The sequence below is a fragment of the Amborella trichopoda genome, chromosome 9, assembly GCF_054954075.1.
Source record: "Amborella trichopoda isolate Santa Cruz 75 chromosome 9, AtrichopodaSantaCruz75HAP2 v2.0, whole genome shotgun sequence".
Classification (NCBI taxonomy): Eukaryota; Viridiplantae; Streptophyta; class Magnoliopsida; order Amborellales; family Amborellaceae; genus Amborella; species Amborella trichopoda.
Window position 1 is genome coordinate 57,414,797 of NC_142344.1, and position 20,467 is coordinate 57,435,263.

The 20,467-nt window shown below is 37.4% G+C and overlaps 2 protein-coding genes across 7 annotated transcripts; both read left to right on the top strand.

The window, feature by feature from the left end:
• Window positions 1-7: 7 nt before the first annotated feature.
• On the top strand, window positions 8-11,123 carry LOC18447677 (BTB/POZ domain-containing protein At3g05675). Of its 6 annotated transcripts, none has more exons than XM_088846060.1 (3): window positions 8-274; window positions 3,030-3,363; window positions 9,569-11,123. In XM_088846060.1, the coding sequence occupies exon 3, from the start codon at window positions 9,637-9,639 to the stop codon at window positions 10,948-10,950; it is 1,314 nt and encodes a 437-aa protein (XP_088702186.1). In that variant the 5' UTR covers window positions 8-274; window positions 3,030-3,363; window positions 9,569-9,636; the 3' UTR covers window positions 10,951-11,123. The 6 variants fall into 6 exon arrangements, with proteins under 6 accessions (XP_088702186.1, XP_088702185.1, XP_020531445.1 ...); XM_088846061.1 differs by lacking the exon at window positions 8-274 and adding an exon at window positions 1,462-1,662; XM_088846059.1 differs by lacking the exon at window positions 3,030-3,363 and having other exon boundaries at window positions 9,364-11,123.
• A 3,961-nt stretch (window positions 11,124-15,084) lies between these two features.
• Window positions 15,085-17,090, top strand: LOC18447676 (E3 ubiquitin-protein ligase PUB23). The gene has a single exon (XM_006857769.3). The coding sequence runs from the start codon at window positions 15,564-15,566 to the stop codon at window positions 16,875-16,877; it is 1,314 nt and encodes a 437-aa protein (XP_006857831.2). The 5' UTR covers window positions 15,085-15,563; the 3' UTR covers window positions 16,878-17,090.
• The last annotated feature ends 3,377 nt before the right edge of the window (window positions 17,091-20,467 follow it).

Here is a 20,467-nt window from a genome sequence, read left to right on the forward strand (position 1 = left end):
CGAAGATGCGGCCGGCTGTCTCGCTGCTATCCATACGTGTCGCACACTGCAAATCCATTTTACTTTTCTCTCTCTATAAATTTTAATGGAAACCCTACATTCTCTCTCTACTCTGTACCCTCTCTCTCTCTTCGGCTTTCTGTTCTAATTTTGATTCTTTTCATCTATTAATTTGATGGCTGGATATCGAATTGGGCGGTGATGGGTATATATCAGTTTCATGGTTAAAGGATTTGTTTTGGAGGAGTAGCTGCCCTGCTAGAGGTTTTCGAAGGTTGAATTTCCCCCCACCTTTTTTTTTTTTTCATTTTCTTCCATTTTTCTGTCTACTGTTTCTATGTTTTTAAGTTTTGGCATGTGTTATGGCTTTGAAATTGGAGCTTCTTAGATTCTGGTTCATGCTACTGGTCTTACCTTCATGTCCTTTATTTCCTTATTGATATTTAGTGAGTACGTTATTTTTTTTTCTTTTTCTGATTCTTTGCTTCTTCTTTTTTAAGTATTTATTTAGTTGTTTTATGCTTACTGATTTTTTAATGACTTTGAGTAGTGTAGTGAATGTTGGTGAGTGTTCATATGGTTATTTGTAAAGTAGGTTTGTGGTTTCTTATGATTATTTGGTTCATTGTGGTCGCATGAGCATATTGCAATGTGAAATATCTCTTTTTTACTGAAAAGCAGTCTTTTTGTTAGTGGATTCATTTTGATCTTTGTTGGCTAGAATTGATTTATGGTTTGACTAAAATTGAAAAGATGTTTGCCTGTTGAAATATAGAATGCTTTTTTTAACAAAATGGTGATGGTTTCTCACTTGAAAGTTCTCTCCCCCCCCCCCCCCCCCCCCCCCCCCCCCCCCTCCCTCTCTCTCTCTCTCTCTCTCTCTCTCTCTCTCTCTCTCTCTCTCTCTCCTTTTTCTTTTTTGGAGACTTAACTTTAAATATGGATTTGAAGATGAATTCGTGAAGGTGAAAAATGAATACTAATCTGGTTATTTGTTTAAATGAAAAGAATGGTGGGATGGTAGCAATGCTAAAATTGTGCATGCATTGTGTAAATATTGGGCAAATGAAAACCAATGATTGGATCTTATGGAACTAATGAAATTACAAGTGCCATGAACGATCTAAACCAAGTATGGCTCTTAATGACATTGAGGCGTTTTACATGTTTGACTATGTACTAGAAGTCCTTGATGAATTGTGAAACAACAAAGACAATGTGCTAATTTCACGAAACGATTAAGAGAGAGATTGTCGTTAGCAACATTGTATGGGGCATTTTTTTATTCTTTACCTCAAGGGTAATTTTGTCTACTGTATATATATATATATATATATATATATATATATATATATATATGCACTAGTGTAAAATGTAGTGTGTTGAATGAGTGAATTGATGTGTACTCTTTCACTTTCTCGCTCTATCTCTGTCTCTGTCTTTGTCTCTCTCTGTCTCTAGGGTTTTCATAATCTTACATGGTATTAGAGCCTATAACTCAGGAACGATCAATTGGGGCAGTGGCCAATAGATTGTTGAAATCATGCACTAGCGCATCGTGGGACAGTGAAGGATTTTTTATGTCCCAGCAGTTTTTAGCAATGTGTCCATGCCCACAATACTGGCAAGTTACTTGAGGTGCCATACCCATTCTTTGTTGAGGTGCGACCTTTATCTCCAAGAATGCTTTGCTGATTTTGGTTGCGACCTTTATCTCTTCTACCTCTATAATGGCCACGTCCTCGACCATTTGTAAGATTATAAAAACTATAAAAACCCTAGTGAGAGATAGAGAGAGAGTACACCTCAATTCATTCATTTAACACACTACATTTCACACTAGTGTATATATATATATACAGTGGACAGAATTACCCTTGAGGGTAAAGAATGAACGAATTCCCTATACAATGTTTTTAAAGACAGTCTCTCTCTTAACACTACCCCTCAAGTCGAGCATGCATCTTGTGCATTGAGAGCTTGTCTGTGGACTTATGGTATCTTGGTTCTCTTAGAGCTTTAGTAAACATGTCTGCCAGCTGATGGGATGAAGGAACAAAGGCTATGGAAATAGCACTAGATACAACCTTTTCTCTAATAAAGTGATAATCAACTTCTATGTGTTTAGTGCGAGCATGGAAGATAGGATTGGTGACTAATCACATAGCACTTTGATTATCACAAGCTAGAATGGTTGGCTTAATTGTGGAAACACCAATTTCCTTAAGGAGCATACGTAGCCAAGTAATTTCTGCTGCAACAATACCCATTGCTCTTTGTTTTCACTCTGTATTTGATTTTGATATTGAGGCCTGCTTTTGCTATTCCTGGAAATTAGACTCTCTCCCAAGAAGATACAGAATCATGTAATGGACCTACGATCATTAGGACACTCTGCTCAGTCAGCATCAGAGTATGCTTTGAGGTCAGGTGAACTAGATTAAATATAGAATAAGCTATCATGTATAGAACCCTTTAAATACCTCAAAATCCTTTTTATGGCTTCCCAATGAGGCTGTCGGGGACCCTGCATGAACTAACATACTGTATTCACTGCATAAGCAATGTCAGGGCATGTAAATGTAAGTTATTAAAGACTACCAACAACACTTCTGTACAAGGAAGGATTGGGTAACAGTTCCCCTTCTTCAGTTCTTAACTTCCTATTTACTTCAAACAGGGTGGAAGTAGGCTTGCATCCCAACATCTTTATTTTAGAGAGTCAATCAATAATATATTTATGTTGGGTGAGAACAATACCTTTCTCTGTCTGATGAATTTCAATACCCAAAAAATATTTCAGTTCTCCAAGGTCCTTCATCTCAAAGTTCAATTTCAATTCTTTCTTAATATGTTCAATGCCTTTAATGTCATTTGCTGTAACAATGATGTGATCCACATAAATTAGGAGGAGGATAATACCTGAGGATGATCTTTTTAAAAATAGGGAGTAGAGTAAACAATCGAATTTCTCAAACCATGCCCTAGGAGCTTGCTTGAGTCCAGAATTCACTCTTTTTAATTTGTAGATATGCGATGTGGTCGTAAGGGATCTTCAAATCCTTTGGGTTGTTGCATGGACACTTCTTCTTTCAAATCACCATGAAGGAACACATTTATCACATCAAGTTGATGGAGTTTCCAATTAAACATAGATGACAGAGCCATAACGCATCGAATAGTGAGTGCCTTTACAATTGGACTGAAGGTTTCATCATAATCAATGTCTTATTCTTGACTAAACCCCTTGGCCACTAGTCTAGACTTCAACCTTTCAACTAAGCCATTTGATCTGACCTTAACTTCGTACACCCATTTTGAGCTCACAACATTTTGCCTGGAGGCAATGGCACTAATTCCCAGGTATGATTTCTTTTAAGTGCACCAATCTCTTCTTTCATTGACGCCTACCACCCAGTGTTAGAGGCATCTTCTTCATAGGTTGTTGGTTATTGAATTTGAGAATTGTTTGGTGCAACTGCTCATATGACAGATGACAACTCTCAACTTTGAGGCATAATTTCTTACCACGGTCCTTGCATGGTATTCATTAGAGATAGTTCTGTCTTACCTATAACTCATATTGGAACTGTGATTATTTCCACTACCTTTGGTTCTTTAAATAACCTTAATATTTTACTTGTTTCCAAACTTAAGAAACAAATCATATATGTATCTCAACTTGCTAAAGATTTTAAGTGTTGTTTTGAGTTTACTCCTCATGATTGTATTGTGAAGGATCTACAAAGTGGGAAGGTGATTGCTGAGGGGGTGTTAAGAGAGAGATTGTCTTTAGTAACATTGTATAGGGCATTCTTTCATTCTTTACCCTCAAAGGTAATTCTGTCCACTATATATACGCACGCTAGTGCAAAACGTAATATGTTGAGTGAATGAATTGAGGTCTACTCTCTCTCTCTCTCTTTCATGGTATCAAAGCCTCAACCTCGTCTTTCTATTCACAGAGGCAGAACCTGTAAGTGTCATATCTTATCTCATCACATTTTCCATCTATATAATCTCATTATCTCTTTTTCTGTTTATTCTCTCTCGTAATCTCATTACCTCATTTTCTGTGTTAATTTCATTACCCAATATTTCATCTCTTCTTCTCATCACATTTTCTAATTCCCTCTCATCACATTTCTCTTAATTGCTACTTCTTCCTTTGTTAATTACGTCAATCTTCATCTCTCATCACATTTCTCTTATTCTCTCTCTTCCTCTTAAAAGTGATGTTTGTCCTCTAAAAGGGCTTATACTTCCTCATCTTCTTGGAGTTACCCTCTTATCTCATTGTTGGGGTTTTTTTTACCTGCTCCTTTTACCTCTTCTTTATCATCATTGGAGTTTACTCTTATTACTCCCAAAAGTGAAAGTTTAGCAACCCTTGTGCCGAACTAGTATCTGGTAAGCGAAATCAAAGTTCGACACCCCTTGTGCCAAACTATATTCTTAAAAGCCAAATCAAAGTTCAGCAACCCTTGTGCTGAACTAGTCTCTAGAAAGCGAAACCAAAGTTTTGCAACCCTTGTGCCGAACTATTCTTTGAAAAGCCAAAACAAAGTTCGACAACGCTTGTGCCGAACTACTCTCTGTAAAGCCAAACAGAAGTTCAATACTCAACCAACCGAAGTAGGTTTTGTCTTCCCTAAAAATTTCGGTAACAGTGGTACTGAAGTAATCGCTGTCACTTTTCAGAATTGTTCCCCTTCTAGTTAGTACTTTACTTTCAAAACTTCAAGTGAAGTAGTTCCTTTTAACTATGCCCTCCCTAAGCTTCCCATCATTTATCTCTATTATACTCAGTAGAGGCAACTACCTCAAATGGAAGGCCCAAGTTTAAAATTGTATTGAAGGCTTGAATCTTGAAAGTCACCTTGATGGGTCTAGTTGGCCACAAAATGAGTTTATTTTTGATGAACCAAAAGAAAATCAAGGCATCAATCCAGAACCATCAAAGGACCCCAAATTTCTAGAATGGCGAATGAAGGATAAACACTATTGAGTTGGTTACTTTCTACTCTCTCCGATGACTTGCTCACTGAAATGATGCACCTAAAGACAGCTCAAGAAGTGTGGGAGACGTTTTACAACACTTATCAAAGGGAGACATTTGCCAATGTTCTCCAGCTTAAAACATAATTGATCAATTTACAAAAGGGGTCTCAATCAGTGACTGAATACCTGAATAAGTTCAAAACTATATGTAACCACCTTGCTGCAATTGGTAGTCCAATAAGTGATCAAGATATGATCTTCTATACCCTCAAAGGTCTTGGTCCATAGTTTTAAGTCCTTTGAGACTTCGCTGGTGACTAAACCTCCATTTCCGTCCTATTCAGAGCTTCGATCCGCTCTTCTCACATATGAAGCTTGGTTTTGTATCTTCATCGGTCGTGGAAAAGTAATTCTCAAATATTGGTGAACACATCATCAAGGCATAGAGGGGGATATGGTCAAGGACGTGGTTGTTATAGAGGTAGATGAGGTAGAGGTCGCAACTAAAATCAACAAGGCAAGAAGCCAACCCATCTTACCATCAACCTCGTTAGCCAAGAATGGGTATGCCACCTTGAGTAATTTGCCAATATTGTAGGCGACATGGACACATTGCTAAAAACTGTTGGGACATCAAAAATGTTTCATCGTCCCACGATGTGTTGGGACATTAAAAATGCTTCATCGTCCCACAATGCACTGGGACCTCAAAAATGTTTCATTGTCCCACGATGCACTGGGACCTCAAAAATGTTTCATCGTCCCACGATGCACTGGGACCTCAAAAATGTTTCATCGTCCCACGATGCGCTAGTGCTTGATTTCAGCAATTTATCAGCCATTGTCCCAACTGATCGTTCTTGGGTTATATGCTTTGATACCATTTAAAATTATGAAAGCCCTAGAGAGAGAGAGAGAGAGTACACCTCAATTCATTCATTCAACACACTATGCTTTACACTAGCGTGTATATATATACAATGGACAGAATTACCCTTGAGGGTAAAGAGTGAAAGAATGCCCTATACAATGTTACTAAAGATAGTCTCTCTCTCAACAGAAATAAGGTTATGTCACTCTTGATTTCGCAGTGAATGCTTTGAGTTGCTTAATAAAAGTGTGAACTAGACCAAGAATATGGAGGTTGTGTCCTCTACTTTAGATTTAGACACCCATTCTAATAAGAGCCTTTATGTTTGTATTTTCGACTCCTGACAAGTTCTTTCCATGCTATTTCTACTGTTGTACAAGTATTTAGAAGATTATCATGGATGCCTCTTGAGCATTGGAGCCTTGCGGGTTCCCATGATCTCCTTGCTGTTGTGCACAGTGGTCTCTTGAGGAATTATGGAAGATCTTGTGGAGGTGGAGCTTCTGTTTTGTATGGTTGGTTTGCTTTTATTTGCCTAGGTGCCTGTCTTCATATAGAATCCTCCATTTGTTCATGGTTTTCAACTATTTAATATCTCCTTTGGGACTGTTTGCATCAAGTATAAGTTGCAGACAGAGCGACTTTATATGATTGGTCTCCTTGGTCTTTGATGTGTATCTTTAGAAATAGTAAATCGGCGTGAGTTGTAAGTTGAACCAGACATATCCTGATGGGGGTAAAACTTTTGAAAACTCAGTCCCCTGGAGTGGTGCACAACTTATATCCGGCATCCAAGCTGGCCCCAAAAGTCCATGATAATGAAAACTTTTTTTGATTGTTAGTTGGAATTTTATTAATATGGAAAGATCATTATATAAAATGAAAGGCAGACGTGAAGGAAACTTTATTAGTCAATTGGAATACGAAATGAGCTGTAGTTATGAATTTCCCCTCAATTGAAAATATTTTCTACGTGTTTTCCTTTGCTGTTATAGGCCCGTGACCAACTCGTATGGATAATTAGGATATACATTGGCGTGATGGTTATAAAGAAGGCATAATACCTTGGCAGAAAACTGTTCCAATAAACAAAATGAGCGGGTGAGCAGAAGAGCAGGAGCAGCGATGCCCTGAATACTCCGGGGTTAGTTTGTTCATCAAATGCAATGGAAACATGATTTACTATATTGAGGAATAGCTTTCCATGATTCAGAGGAGGATGTGGTATAAAGTTAGGAAAATGAAAAAAATTAAACTGACTGGTTGGCAAGGGCTATTCTTGCAAGAATTTAAATTATTTTGAAGGATGTCAAGCATCATGAACTTAAAAGTCAGATGACACGACGCAAATGATACAGATGGATATAGGAGCAAGTTCCACTGAAAAGAATCAGGAGAGGAAGAGAAGATTAGAAAGTTAGAATATATCAGTTGGTTTCCTTTGTGTGATTTGTTATGTAATAGTGATTGGGTGCTTCATTAGCGAGATGTGCTGGGGGAGACGAGTATCTTCTTTTGAAAGCAGTGAGTAGAGGGAAATTGTTGAAGCAAAGTAGGAGGATGTTCTCTCCTTGAATTTAAGAGAAATTAATTGTTATGTTATATTAAGCTTGTTTAATTTCTTATGAGGTACAAGAAATGTCATAAAGATTAGAGCTATATCTAGCATGCGTAATAGGTCCAAGTGATCTAAGGATCATCAATACAAACAATATTTTGAGACACTTTGAGATAGAATAGGTTTCGCTTCCAGCCCTCCACGAAAACAATATGAAAAGATATTTATATAGAAGTCTCTCTAGATTTACCCAACGTAAAGAAAAAACAGTGATTTAACTAGAGCAATTAGGGGAAGCCAAGTTTTGTTCAAATTGCAACTCACACAAGCATGTTCATCGTAACCTTAGTTTCATTTAGACAAGAGTTTTGATTTTGTATAAGACAAAAATCTCCGATCTTCTTTTGTGATAAATCCAAGCACAATATAAGCTTGATATTTGTCCATTTGAAACTAGATTAAGAGAAATTTATGGGCTTTGAAGAATAAGTGAGACCCACAAATAAATATCTAAGAGAAGGCTTGTAACTACATTAATATTAGGAATGCTTAAATACATGCGAGGTCTATGAACAAGATGAGGTTGATAGTCATATGATTCAAGTCAACTAAATCGAATAACCTACAGTCCTGGCTATTTAGAGGTGTAGGGATAGCTCAAATCCTTAGGAAGCCTAATAAAAATTTGTCAGAGATGCCAAGAGTTGCCACTTTGGGAAAATCTGAAGGCTCATTTGCGGGATGAGGAAGAGTTGAAGTATTGCAATTTTTTGGGTACTCACTTCCGAAGTTGAAGGAGCACCTATGATGGGGATTCTTTCTTCTTCACATACTTTGGCATTTGAAACCCTCAGCATGTCTATAATAAGGTTTGAGATTAGTGTTCGCAAAATCGAACCGTAACGGTTAACTAGACATGGGCCTGAAAGATGTTTAACTGGCCTAACCGGTAAACCGGTCGATTCAACCATTTTAACCAGGCAAGTCCTGGGCGGGTATAAAATGTGTTGAAAAAAAATAAAAAAGATACAAAAAAAAATCTACTAAAATATAAAAACCATATAAAAAAGGGTGTGGTTTCTATAAGGTTGCAACGTTAAACAATCCAATTAGGACGCACCTCCAACTTCCCCTAGACAACATGTGCATGGAACCAAGATGTTACATCTCCCTCAGCTTAGATCACATTATAATAAGTTTCCTTTACCTAAGCTAAATCACATTGTAATACAAGAAAGATGGTTTTCCATCGAATTCCGAAACCATTTCATTGGCCAACAATCCATGGTACCGGTTAGAAAGGCGAGCGATGCATATCTCGATGACCTTCTTGAACATGCTATCACCATGGTAGAATGGTTGTTCTAACATATCATATAATTTTGGTGTAAAAAATTATTAGGATTATCTGAAAATCTATTTTCATATCTAATTATAAAATTTTAAATCCCAAAAATGGTTAAAATCAAGTAGATCTATAAATATATGAAAATCTTGAAAATGGACGGTCTCGATAATGTGTTGCAAGATTCACTATTTCAAGAAGCAGTTTTTATTATTCTTCCCTTCTGTTTTGGGCAATTTGCAAAAGGAAGCAGTTTATCTAAGCGTTTGTGGTTTGTGATGGTTGTGGGTGCGCACAGCCTTGCGCATTTTGGGGGATCAAATATGGAATTGGGACTATCGGCCATATTTCGAGTTTTATGTTATGCGTATATATAGTGCTAGTGCAAAGGCAAAAGGCTTGTTGATTCTGATTACCATCATGGTTGATTCTTATTTGATACTTCGGTTTTATAATTCTGCATGACACCTATTGCATAAATAAAGGTCTACTTAATATACTTCCTGTATTTTAAAAGTATTTGTTGGTACATGAAGGAGAGAATTACAATTTACAATCAAGATTACTAAATCCCCCCTATTATTTCAGTGTTACTGCAATTCATGTTCCATGCTTTGAAACTGTTTACCTCTAAGTGATGGCTTGAAATTCTCTGTGGTTGCAAACCATTGTAATTTGCACGATGTTGGAGTGTTTCAGTGAGCAGCAGTTCTCTTTTCCTGGATACTACACGACATTTCTTACACAAGCATTTCTTCTAGCTGCTGATGCTCAAGTGTATATGCTTCTGCAGTTGCATGAAAAGGTGTGTATGCTTTTGCTCTTGTAAAAGCATGAATATCAGCTGGTTTCCTTCGAGAAATGGCCAAAGCTGAAGAGAGAGCTAAATGCAAACTAGGCGATCGGGCAACTAGTGATGTTATAGTGAGGTTGAGGACCAGAGAGGGAACAGATACTTGGTTCTACTGTCACTCTCACATTCTTATTCAAAAGAGCCAGTTCTTTGCGGATAAGCTTTCCAATAAGTGCCCAACTCATCGACTTCTTGACTCCCGTAACTGGGTCGAAGTCTACTATTCTTTGCCTGACCACAGCGATTATGTCAACCTACTTAAGTTGCTTTATCTCCCCGATGAATTGGTTCCCGTAACGTGGAACTGTGTGAAATCTGCACTTGGATCTTTCCGGGCCGCCATTGCTCTTGGTTGTAAAGGAATCAGCCAGCACTGTGTGAATTACTTAGAGGCCATTCCTTGGGAGTCTTACGAGGAGGAAGAAATACTCCAAGCTCTTCCAATCCTTGGTGTGGCAGCCATGCCCATTTTAGCGAGGCTCGAGCCTGTGGACCCGACTGCTGTTAAAAATGTCTTTCTCTCCGCCATCCATTTTGCCACTTCCACCAACAAGATGTGCGATTCTTTCCCTGATGATTTGAAGGCTTCAGCTCAGGAACAAGTGGAATACATGCTGGTTGAGGATGAGGATGCACCATTGGTGATAGCAGACAATAACGTGAAGTGTGAGGTGAGAGAATGTGTCATTAAGCTCTTTTCGGTGTTCAAAGCTCAGCTGGCCTTGCTCTTATCTGAGCCTGAGGGCTCAATCGAGGGAGTTGAGAAGCAGGTCTTGGAGACCTTATCAGACCTCGAATGGATATGTTATATACTTCCGAAGATGGAGCTGATGAAAGAGTTCGTCCATAACTGGGATGCCATTACTGACAATGTTTTGGGAGTGGTTCAGGACAAGAAGTTCGCATCAACCATGTGGGGGGTGAAATCCAAGCTTGTGGAGGTGACCGGGAAGGTTTTGGAGGCTGTTGGTTATGGGAATGTGGTATCTCCTCCACCCATTCGGGTGCATCTATTGAAAGCGTGGCTTCCATATATAAGGAAGATGAAGTCTCTATTGGATTTGCAGTGTGGGCATGAGAAGGGTCCTTTTAAGATGGATCCTGACCTTTGCCAGAGTATTGAGGCAGCGATTGTTTCTTTGGTGTTGGCGTTGCCTTCGAGTGATCAGGGTGAGATTTTGGCGGATTGGTTGGAAGACGAGCAGGTGAGGTTTCCCGATCTCAGCGAGGCATTTGAGGTGTGGTGTTACAGAACTAAGGCTGCAAAGAGAAGATTGGTGGTGGGTGTGGATGGAGTTGCCAATTCCACTATAAGTCATTGATGAACCTTTTTATTTATTTATTTTCCCTATAATTTCAATGAAAGATGTATCCATGATAACACAACAGGCTGGAATTGGCTTTAGCATCTTCGTTGCAATTTATATTGCCTCCCTCTCTGAGAGTGAGCACATTTGGTTTTAATTTATTGCAATGCTCCTACTTTGATCCGGCATATGTTTTATTAAGAACCGAGAGACTGATGCCTCCATACTACTGAAAATGACTTTAGCTTACTGACACATATGGCATTTTCCTGTACCTCAAACGGATCATCGATAGAAACCAAACCAGCCAATCTTGGTAATTTGCGAGACTGGGTTTTCTGAGTTGGTGCCCAAGAAATTAATAGATACTAAGTTCCTGTTTGGATTGCCTAATTTCTTCGGTATGGAGGGTTGCATGTAAGCGTCAATTTGGTGCACCACTATTCACGAGCTCAGTTCCAGGAGCTTTGTTTTTTGGATCGTTAATTCATTTCTTTTGATAGATTCTTACGGGGCGTTTTCAATTTTCAGACGATCGGGGCTCGCATAATCTTCATGAACCGTTAATTATACATTGTAATTATTAATCATGGGGTTGTGATGTCTCTTTGTTCTGATTATTAATCATGGGGTTGTGATGTCTCTCTTTTCCAATGTTACCTCCATCCAACAATTCATCTTAGACCTAAGTTATCCTGACCGACGTGATTATGGATATGAAAAGAATTTAAATCATTTACTTTAGTTCTTTTGCATATACAAAATATTACCGGACCCGGATCGGGTCTATCGGTGGGTCTCGGGTCCATTGCCACCCCTACTGTGTGATATGCGGCCAGTGTTTTGTCCACGTTGCAGCCGACATATCGTTTACCCAATATACAGGTTTTCGTATGCGCTGACTTCACTTTTTCGCTAGTTGGGGATGGGATAAGGCGGGAGTTTTTTATGTGTATTCCCGACGGAGCATATTGTATACTTATTTCCTCAGGTAAAAGACCAACTTAAGAGGACTTGACAATCACTTCGGGGTGTGGAAATGGATCGGGTCGACTCTTGACCTGTCTTATTCTGGACTCTATGACATATAAAAATCTACATCAACTATATACTCTAAAACATTAAAATAAATAAAATACTTTTTTTTTTTTTATAGACCCAGACCTATCCCATTACCCAAAATTTGTTCAGATCTAATTTAAACCTATTCCGGTGGGCCGCTCGACCTAAGGTCGACCTACCTGAGCCATTTGCAACCATAATTTTCATATAAATATGTTTTAAACAAAAGATGTTGAACTTGAGTTTTTAAACATTATATCTCACAATTATAGTATTTTCCAAAGGCAATTGAGTTGAGAGTTGAGACATTTGGATCTCTGCTTAACAATTCAATAAGGAAAAGTTTATCTGAGGTTAAGGTCCTAAACAATCAAACTAAGGCGCATTGTAAAAATTCACTAGAAGTTTTTCTTTTTTGATGCTAAAAAACCTCAAATCTGATCATCTCGACTTTGATATACATGAACATAAAAAATAATGGACTTTAGGTCTTGAAAATAGTGCATCTTGTAATGCATTATCTATATGTTTAATTTTTAAGTGTTCATACATCTGCTTGATCTACATTGATTTTTTGAAGCTTTAAATTTTTAATCAGAGATAAAATAATTTTTCAAACTATTATAAAGAATTTCGGAACTAAAATGACATCTTTTGAAACTATTCAAAGGTGCGCCTTATTTTGATTGTTTGGAGCCTCCTTATACAAACCACACCCTTCGAGAATATAAGTTCAATACTTTGAGAAGTTAATTTCTTCTTCTTTTTTTTAAAGGTTGGTTTTGGGCTGAAGAAGTTACATGGTACGGATAGTATTTTCCCCTAGGGAGTGCATATATAATATGCGCCCGCCGGTGTAAATAATCCTATGGCTCTATATTGCAAGGATAAGTGCGGGTATTCCGTGTTCGCAACTTCAGCGGTGCCAAACTACACCGAAATCCAAACACCAAACCCCACACTTAATAAACAACGTGACTCAATTTCACAACACAAATTTGACATTAATTCTCTCTTTCTAACACGGCTAAAAACTCTCTCTCTCTCTCTCTAACACGGCTAAAAATAATTGCATTGCCTGCCTCATCCCCCTTGCACAACTTGACCAAATAAAGAGTCAAATGTGTTTTTCAGTCATTTGTGCTATTATGTACAATGTAGAATATATGTATATAAAACAATAGTTTTAAACAGTGGTTTAAAAAATCATTAAGTGACCTGGATTGGCCACCTCAAAAATCGGTTTAGATCGGTGAATTGATGGATCCAACAAACAATGAAAATCAATTCAAAAAGAGAGTGTTCTTATTCGAAGCGCCTCGTGATCTTCAACCAATTCTGTGCTTCAATATAATTACCTGGAGTAAGCGCTATAGCTTGTTTCCAATACTCAGCTGCTTGATCGGACCAAGTCTCTGCGATTTCAGAATCTCCCTGTCGAATGGCCTGTTCTCCCCGGTCGGGATAGGTGGATCAATTCCTTCCCTTAGAACCGTACTTGAGAGTTTCCTACCTCATACGGCTCAGCAGTCAACTCTTTTGGCGTTCCGTCTTAATCTACTGTATCTAACTGAATGAGATTTCTCGTAAATCCATCCCATTTTCCGGAAGAAAACACATGAAAAAATAGTGAACCGGCGAAAAAACCGGTCCATATTAGTGAATCGGTGCTCCGGATCGTCATTTTACTGTGTAGAACAGTTAGTTCCTTTCTAGACTCAGCTGTTTTCTTCAATATAGACAAAACCGGAACATGGTGATTGATTCTTGAGCCAGAACCAATGATTCCATGCCGAACCAATGTTTTTTAAAACGTAGGGCGCAGTCCAAACTTGCCGTAAGTTTACATCCTTGTTTTGGCTACTTCAAATGTGACTTTTTATGGATAGAGATGTTGCTAAATCCATCTTTGAAAGAAAATGTATTGACTTTTTATTTGTAATATATTTTTTAATATATTTGGATTCATCCTTTCTTAAGCTATTAAATTTTACTTTATAGGTAGGTATTTTAAATGTTATGGATTTCTCAGACTTAAACTTTAGCCGAGTTTTTATTCTTATGTTAAGGTTTTTAATGTAAGATTTCGGCTATTGATTGTAAAAAATAAAAAATAAAAAATAAAAAAAATAAAAATAAAAATAAAAAATAAAAAATTCGGGTATTGTTTGCTAAGAAAGGGCGCATTAATTTAGAAAAATGAGAAAGTTCCATGACTTAACGCAATTCCAGCATTCTTATCCAAGGTTTAAAATAAAATATGGAGAGAGAGGGGACCTTATCAAATTTCTTCATCCTTTTCAATAACTCATGGGAAGGAACCACACTTTTGTAAAATCATACCCCACATCATAAATATTAGAGAGAATCACTTCTTATGCAGTCCATTGCGGTCTTAATCGATTATTCATTATTATGACCCAGCCATTTAAATCTCTTAAGAAATAACGATGAAAGAAAATATTATTTATATGTTGGTGCACTTCATTTTTTCTCTTATCTAAACTCTATAAAGGATAATATTTAGGATTTTGGGACTCTATCATCTTCATTATCCACATTTTGGTGGGCCCGTCTCTCTGATTTTGTCGCTTCCTTTATTTGCAGGACAATGTCAATATCCTTTTTGAAAAGCCTCTTTAATTTATTGTATATTATCTCTTTAATATTTCTTTTGTGTTTATTAATTAAAAAAAACGAATAAAGACTCCTCATCCCCACTTATTTACCAAAAAAAAAACTAAAAATGAAAAATGCATATCGGTCTATATATCTCGAGAAAATAATATATCTAAGATTGAACACTAATCTTTAATTCTTAGATCGTCTCATCTATGCCTTTAAGAATTCAATTTTTTTTTTTTTTTTTAATAAAAAGCTACTGATTCTTAAATGAATACCAAATTTTTAGGTCAAAAAATTACTTCCTAAATATCTATTTCCCGAGGGAGTAAATGTATAATATGGAAAGGAAAAACAGTTGGCAGGTTCAAACGGTCAAATGTTGCAAAGTAAACGCTTCCAAAGAGGACCCAGTTACAAGCTTCACTCACAGATTCTCTTCCCATCATAACCAGAACCCCCCCCTCTCTCTCTCTCTCTCTAGAAAACAAGAAGCCGACCTCTCTCTCTCTCTCTCTAGAAAACAAGAAGCCAACCTCTCTCTCTCTCTCTAGAATCTAGACCTTGTAATCTTCTTCGCTCTCTGCAAACGTGAAAATTCTCTCTCCTCTCACTTTTTTTTTCGTTTTTGAATATTCTCTCTCTCTAGACTGAGCACGAGACCGCCGTGAAGCTGAGCACCTCGCCCTTAATATATAAATAATGTTACCACCTTTCATTAATGTCTACCCTTCAACACCTGTATATGCCATGGCCCTCGTCCCTACGCGTTTCCCTGCTTGAATCATTAAAACCCACTTCTCTCTCTCTTCATCCTCCACTCCTCTCTTTCTCTCTCATCAAAACCCACTTCTCTTTCTTCATCCTCTCTCTCTATAACTTCTCTGGTGATTATTTTCCCTCTCTAAGCTTCTCTGGTGATTATTTTCCCTCTCTAAGCTTCAATGGAGATACCTTCGTTCTTCATCTGCCCCATCTCTCTGCAAATCATGAAGGACCCTGTTACAGTGATTACAGGCATCACCTATGATAGAAAGAGCATCGAGAAATGGTTCTTCTCCTACCACCATTATACCTGCCCGGTTACCAAACTGCCCCTCAAAGACCAGAGCCTCATACCCAACTCCACCCTGTTTCGCCTGATACGATCATGGTGCATAGCGAACAGACCATCGGAGGAGGTCCTCACACCCAAACCGCCTGTCGACGCCTCCGCTATCTGTGAGCTTCTCAATGAGGCGAAGATCCCCCAATTGGCCTTGAAATCGCTGGACACAATCTTCTCTCTCATCGGTGCCAGCGAGAGAAACCGCCGGTGCTTCGAGGAGAACGCAGGCACCGCTCGAACCATGGCCTCCCTGATCAATAACGAGCTCAACGACCCACGAGCTGGGGTGGAGGGACTGGATGTTGATGGGGTCGTGGGGGTTGAGAGCTCGGGCAAAGAGCTAGAGCTGGCCATGGGCATTCTCCAGCTCCTCCATGTGCCGCCGGAGGAACTAAAGAGGATGGGCGAAGAGAGAAGTGGGAGGCTCATAGAGACGCTCTCGTGGTTGCTGCAGAGAGGGAGCTATCGGGCAAAAGTGAGGGCGGCCATGTTGCTAAAGTCAATACTACAGGAGGTCGACACCTGCTATCTCACGACAATAAGGGCTGAGCTCTTCGATGGGGCAGCCGAGATTTTGAAGGACCAGAATTCAAGCCAGGCGACCACCATGGCGGTGCTACAAATCCTCGTCGAGGTTTGCGGGAGGGGTAGGGGTAGAAATTGCAACAAGGCAGTGGAGGCGGGAGTGGTTGCGGTGCTGGTGGAGCTGCTGGCAGAGAAGAAGGAGAAGAGGGGGTGCGAGATGATGCTGGCAGCGCTGGAGGCAGTGTGCGGGCATGCAGAGGGGCGGGCGGCTCTCGTTTCTCACCCTTTGGGAATCGCATCGGTGGCTAGAAAGATACTGAGGGTCTCGCAAGTGGCGAATGAGAAGGCCGTGAAAGTGCTCTGGTTATTGGCGGGGAGGTTCTCGGCGAGCGACGACGGGATTTTGCAGGAGATGATCGAGGTCGGGGCGGTGACGAAGCTCGTAATGGTGATGCAGGGAGCGGAAAGCACCAGGAATACAGGGAAGAAGGCCAGGGAGATACTGAGATTGAACTGGGGGACTTGGAGGAGGTCTCCTTGTGCACCCACCCACCTCCTCTCCTCCTCCTCCTCTCCATCCCATCACTCATGTTTGTCCTTGTGGGACTCGGGCTTGCGGCCCTAGTCCCACTGGATAATTTTTTAAAAAAATTATGAAAAAACAAGGCTCAGAATCGCCTGCCTGGCTTCCGATCCAGCCATTTTTAAGATTCAGGATTTCTTATCAGTAGTGTTCAGTAATTTCTTTTATGTTTGATCTTTAAGGTAAGTGTACAGTGATTGTTTTTGAGGTTTTGTATGATTATTTATATTATAAGATGATTCATTATGAGGTTCAGGTAGAGTTTGGGAATTATTAACATAACATGCAGCTTCACATGAGATGAGATTATTTATGAAGAGAACCACAAGAAAAAGTCTTTGCTGAAGCCATATTCATGTAAAATCACATGTACCAAATCAGAAATGAGAATCTGAACATCTATAAGAAATTTTAAACTCCTCCAACTCTTTCTTGTCGTTCTCTGCATAAATAATCTCATCTGATTTTACAAGAATATGGCTTCAGCAAAGGGTTTTATAACTGAATTTTGCCCATGTTTATAGTGTTTGATGGAGGTTTAAATGCACTTGGTTTATACTGCTACACAAAGGGTGACATTTTTTTGTCCGCGTATGCAGAGATACACAACTATCTGATCTTGAACGGATGTTTAACAGTAAACCCCTCCGTCTATTATGATCCGACAACCATGATGCTAGATTGAGCTATGACGTATGTTTTTAGCTCATTCTTAGTCGTTTCGTTTCTGGATCATTATCAGTTTTGTTATCAATTTCAAATGGTGGTAGGACTCGTATGAGCATAAATTGTATGTGTGCAGAGGTAGTAAGGTTTCCTGAAATAAAATAATGGGTCTTTATTTTATGGAAAACTTTATATAAAGGTGAAGCCCTAAGCAACCACGCCTTAAAAATTCATAATAATAGGTTTTTTAATGCTGAAAACCTTCAATTCGATTATCTCAACCTCAAGATTTATGGACATAAGAAAAAATAGATTTTAAGTCTTTAAAACAGAGCATCTTGTAATATATTATCTAGATCGTCAATTTTCAAGTTTTTCAAGTGTTCATAGGTCTACTCGATCTACACTATTTTTAGATATTTAAATTTTGAGAAAGCATAGAATGAAACCATTTACCTTTGGTACAAGGTGGTCACATTAATTTTGACTATTAGATACGAAATTGGATGTCTGTAATTAGTCCATTGACCAAGCTCAAACTTTAAAATAAATTTTCTTGAACTTTGTGATACATCCAAGCTATCAAATTTTACATCAGATGGTTGTAAGTAATTGTGACCACCTTGTATCAAAGGTTAATAGTCTCTTTATATACAATCCCTTAAATTTTATAATTAGAGATGAAAAAAAGATTTCAGGTCACCATAAAGATTTCTGATATGGAAACAACATATTTCAGTTGAAGTTACCCCTTACTTTGATTGTTTAGCGCTTCGGCCTTATCCAAATTACACCCTTGTTTTATATCATGTGTGTGGAAATAAAAAGTTTTCCCATGCATGAAATACCGAGTCTTTGTTTTGTATTACCACTCTTTAAGAGATTTCGCTTAGAGTAATTAATCTTTGAATATGTTTAGAAAGGTGTGTTATACAAGATTTTTCAATAAACACATGTAATTAAAAAAATTCATCCAATTTGGACAAAAATCAATTTGATCTGGTCTTTTCTAGGTAGTAAACCATTAACAGTATAAAGAGTTGAAGTAAATCCATTATTCATTGAGCAGGACACTTGTTATAGATCACAATCATTTAGTATGCTTGAAAATTAGGGGATTTAGTCATAATTGCTTCTACAAACAAGAGTGAAAGCTCTTCCACCAGGTTTTCTCACCATTTGTTTTTCCTTATTTAATAATATGCTGATTTATACACAACGAGAGAAAGCAGTTTGATCTCTTCAAAGCTATCTTATTCTAGATTTGATTCAATCAATTGTAAAAGGCTCTGCAACATTCAAACTGGTTCCTACAAACATTCTACCTTAGGTAAACACAATCTGATCATTCCATCTTTATAATATTTTTATTAAAAATATTATTATAATTATAAAAGTAATGTAATGTTCAAATAGTCATAAAAAATTAAAAATATAAAAATTATAATTAAAATACATAGAAAGGAAAAAATTGAATCCTTTTTTTTAAGCATTCATTATCAATGGGCATTAGCTATTAAGGTAAAAATAATTTTTAAAATGAATATAAAAATATTACTTTAGAGAGATCAAAAGAGGCATAATTCATTTGAAAAATAGCAAGAGAAAGCTAAAAGAGAGTATAACATAAATAAACAAGTTATAAACAATTAAAATAAATAATAAAATAAAAAACAATAATAAAATAAAAAACAATAATAACAGTAGTAGTAGTAGAAAAAAAAGAGTTTTCTAATTTTATGTGTTTCTGAACATATAAGGGAAGAGAGAAAGAGAGAGTAACGTAGTTGTTTGATAACTTTTCACTACCATCTCTTTGATAAATGATGTGATGCTGCTAGCGTTGTTGACTATCTTAGATTCCGGGAAAAGAAACCTGTTTGATAAACGGTGTGATGCTGCTAGTGTTGTCGACTATCATAGATTTTGGGATGCTGGTGAAAATTGATAGGATAAAAGTAAGGAAACATGTTTGATAAACGGTGTGATGTTGCCTGTTTGGTAATAGCAAAGCTGTAAATAGGAAAGTTGTAACACTATTTCATTGATATAATGTGCAAAATGCCATTTTTTAAAATTATTTTGTAATAGTATTTCATTGATATAAGGTTCCTTCCATTCATCCAATATAGTATCAAACATGTGAATAGATTCAAGGAATACCAATACTTACAAAAATATTGAAGAAAATAAACAAAAATATTGAAGACAATATTTATTATTGTTGAACAAATGCAATTGAAAGCTAAAAAAACAGAAAAGTAGTACTAAATCAGAATTATAAACTAAAAAGAAACTTATTATATCTTGTTTATTGATTAGTTACTACCTTCAATGAAACCAATCTAATGAAATGGAAATGAACCTGCACAAGGGTCAAACATCATCATTCATCAACCTTCATGACTCTAGATTGGAAGATTTATAAACTAAAAAAAAAATATCTTGTATAGTATAGGCATCCCAATATAAATCACCAATGAAGGGCAGCTCTCATATGATGTGAAATGCTTGGTCCTTGAAGAAAATGATTGCAATTTATTTTTTTTTAGAATTGAGAATTCCTTATTAATAAAAAAAGGGTGTAGTTTGTATAGAGCCTAGGCTTTAAACAATCAAATTAGAGCCTACCTTCAAATGATGTCAAAAAATGGGGTTTCAATATTGGAAATTTTTGTGATAGCATTAAAATATATGTTCATCTTTATTTATAACGTTTAAAGCTTCAAAAATAGTGTAGTTCGACAGATCTATGAAAACTTGAAAATTGACGGCCCAAAAATGCGTTACAAAATACACTATTTCCAAAACTTGAAATGCATTTTTTTGTCACGTTCATGCATCTTGATGTGGAGTTGATCAATTTAAGGATATTTGGGCATCAAAATAACCTCTTCTAGTGAAAATTTTTAGGGAAGGCTCTAATTTGATTGTTTAGAGGCGCAGCTCTATATAAACTTTTCCCA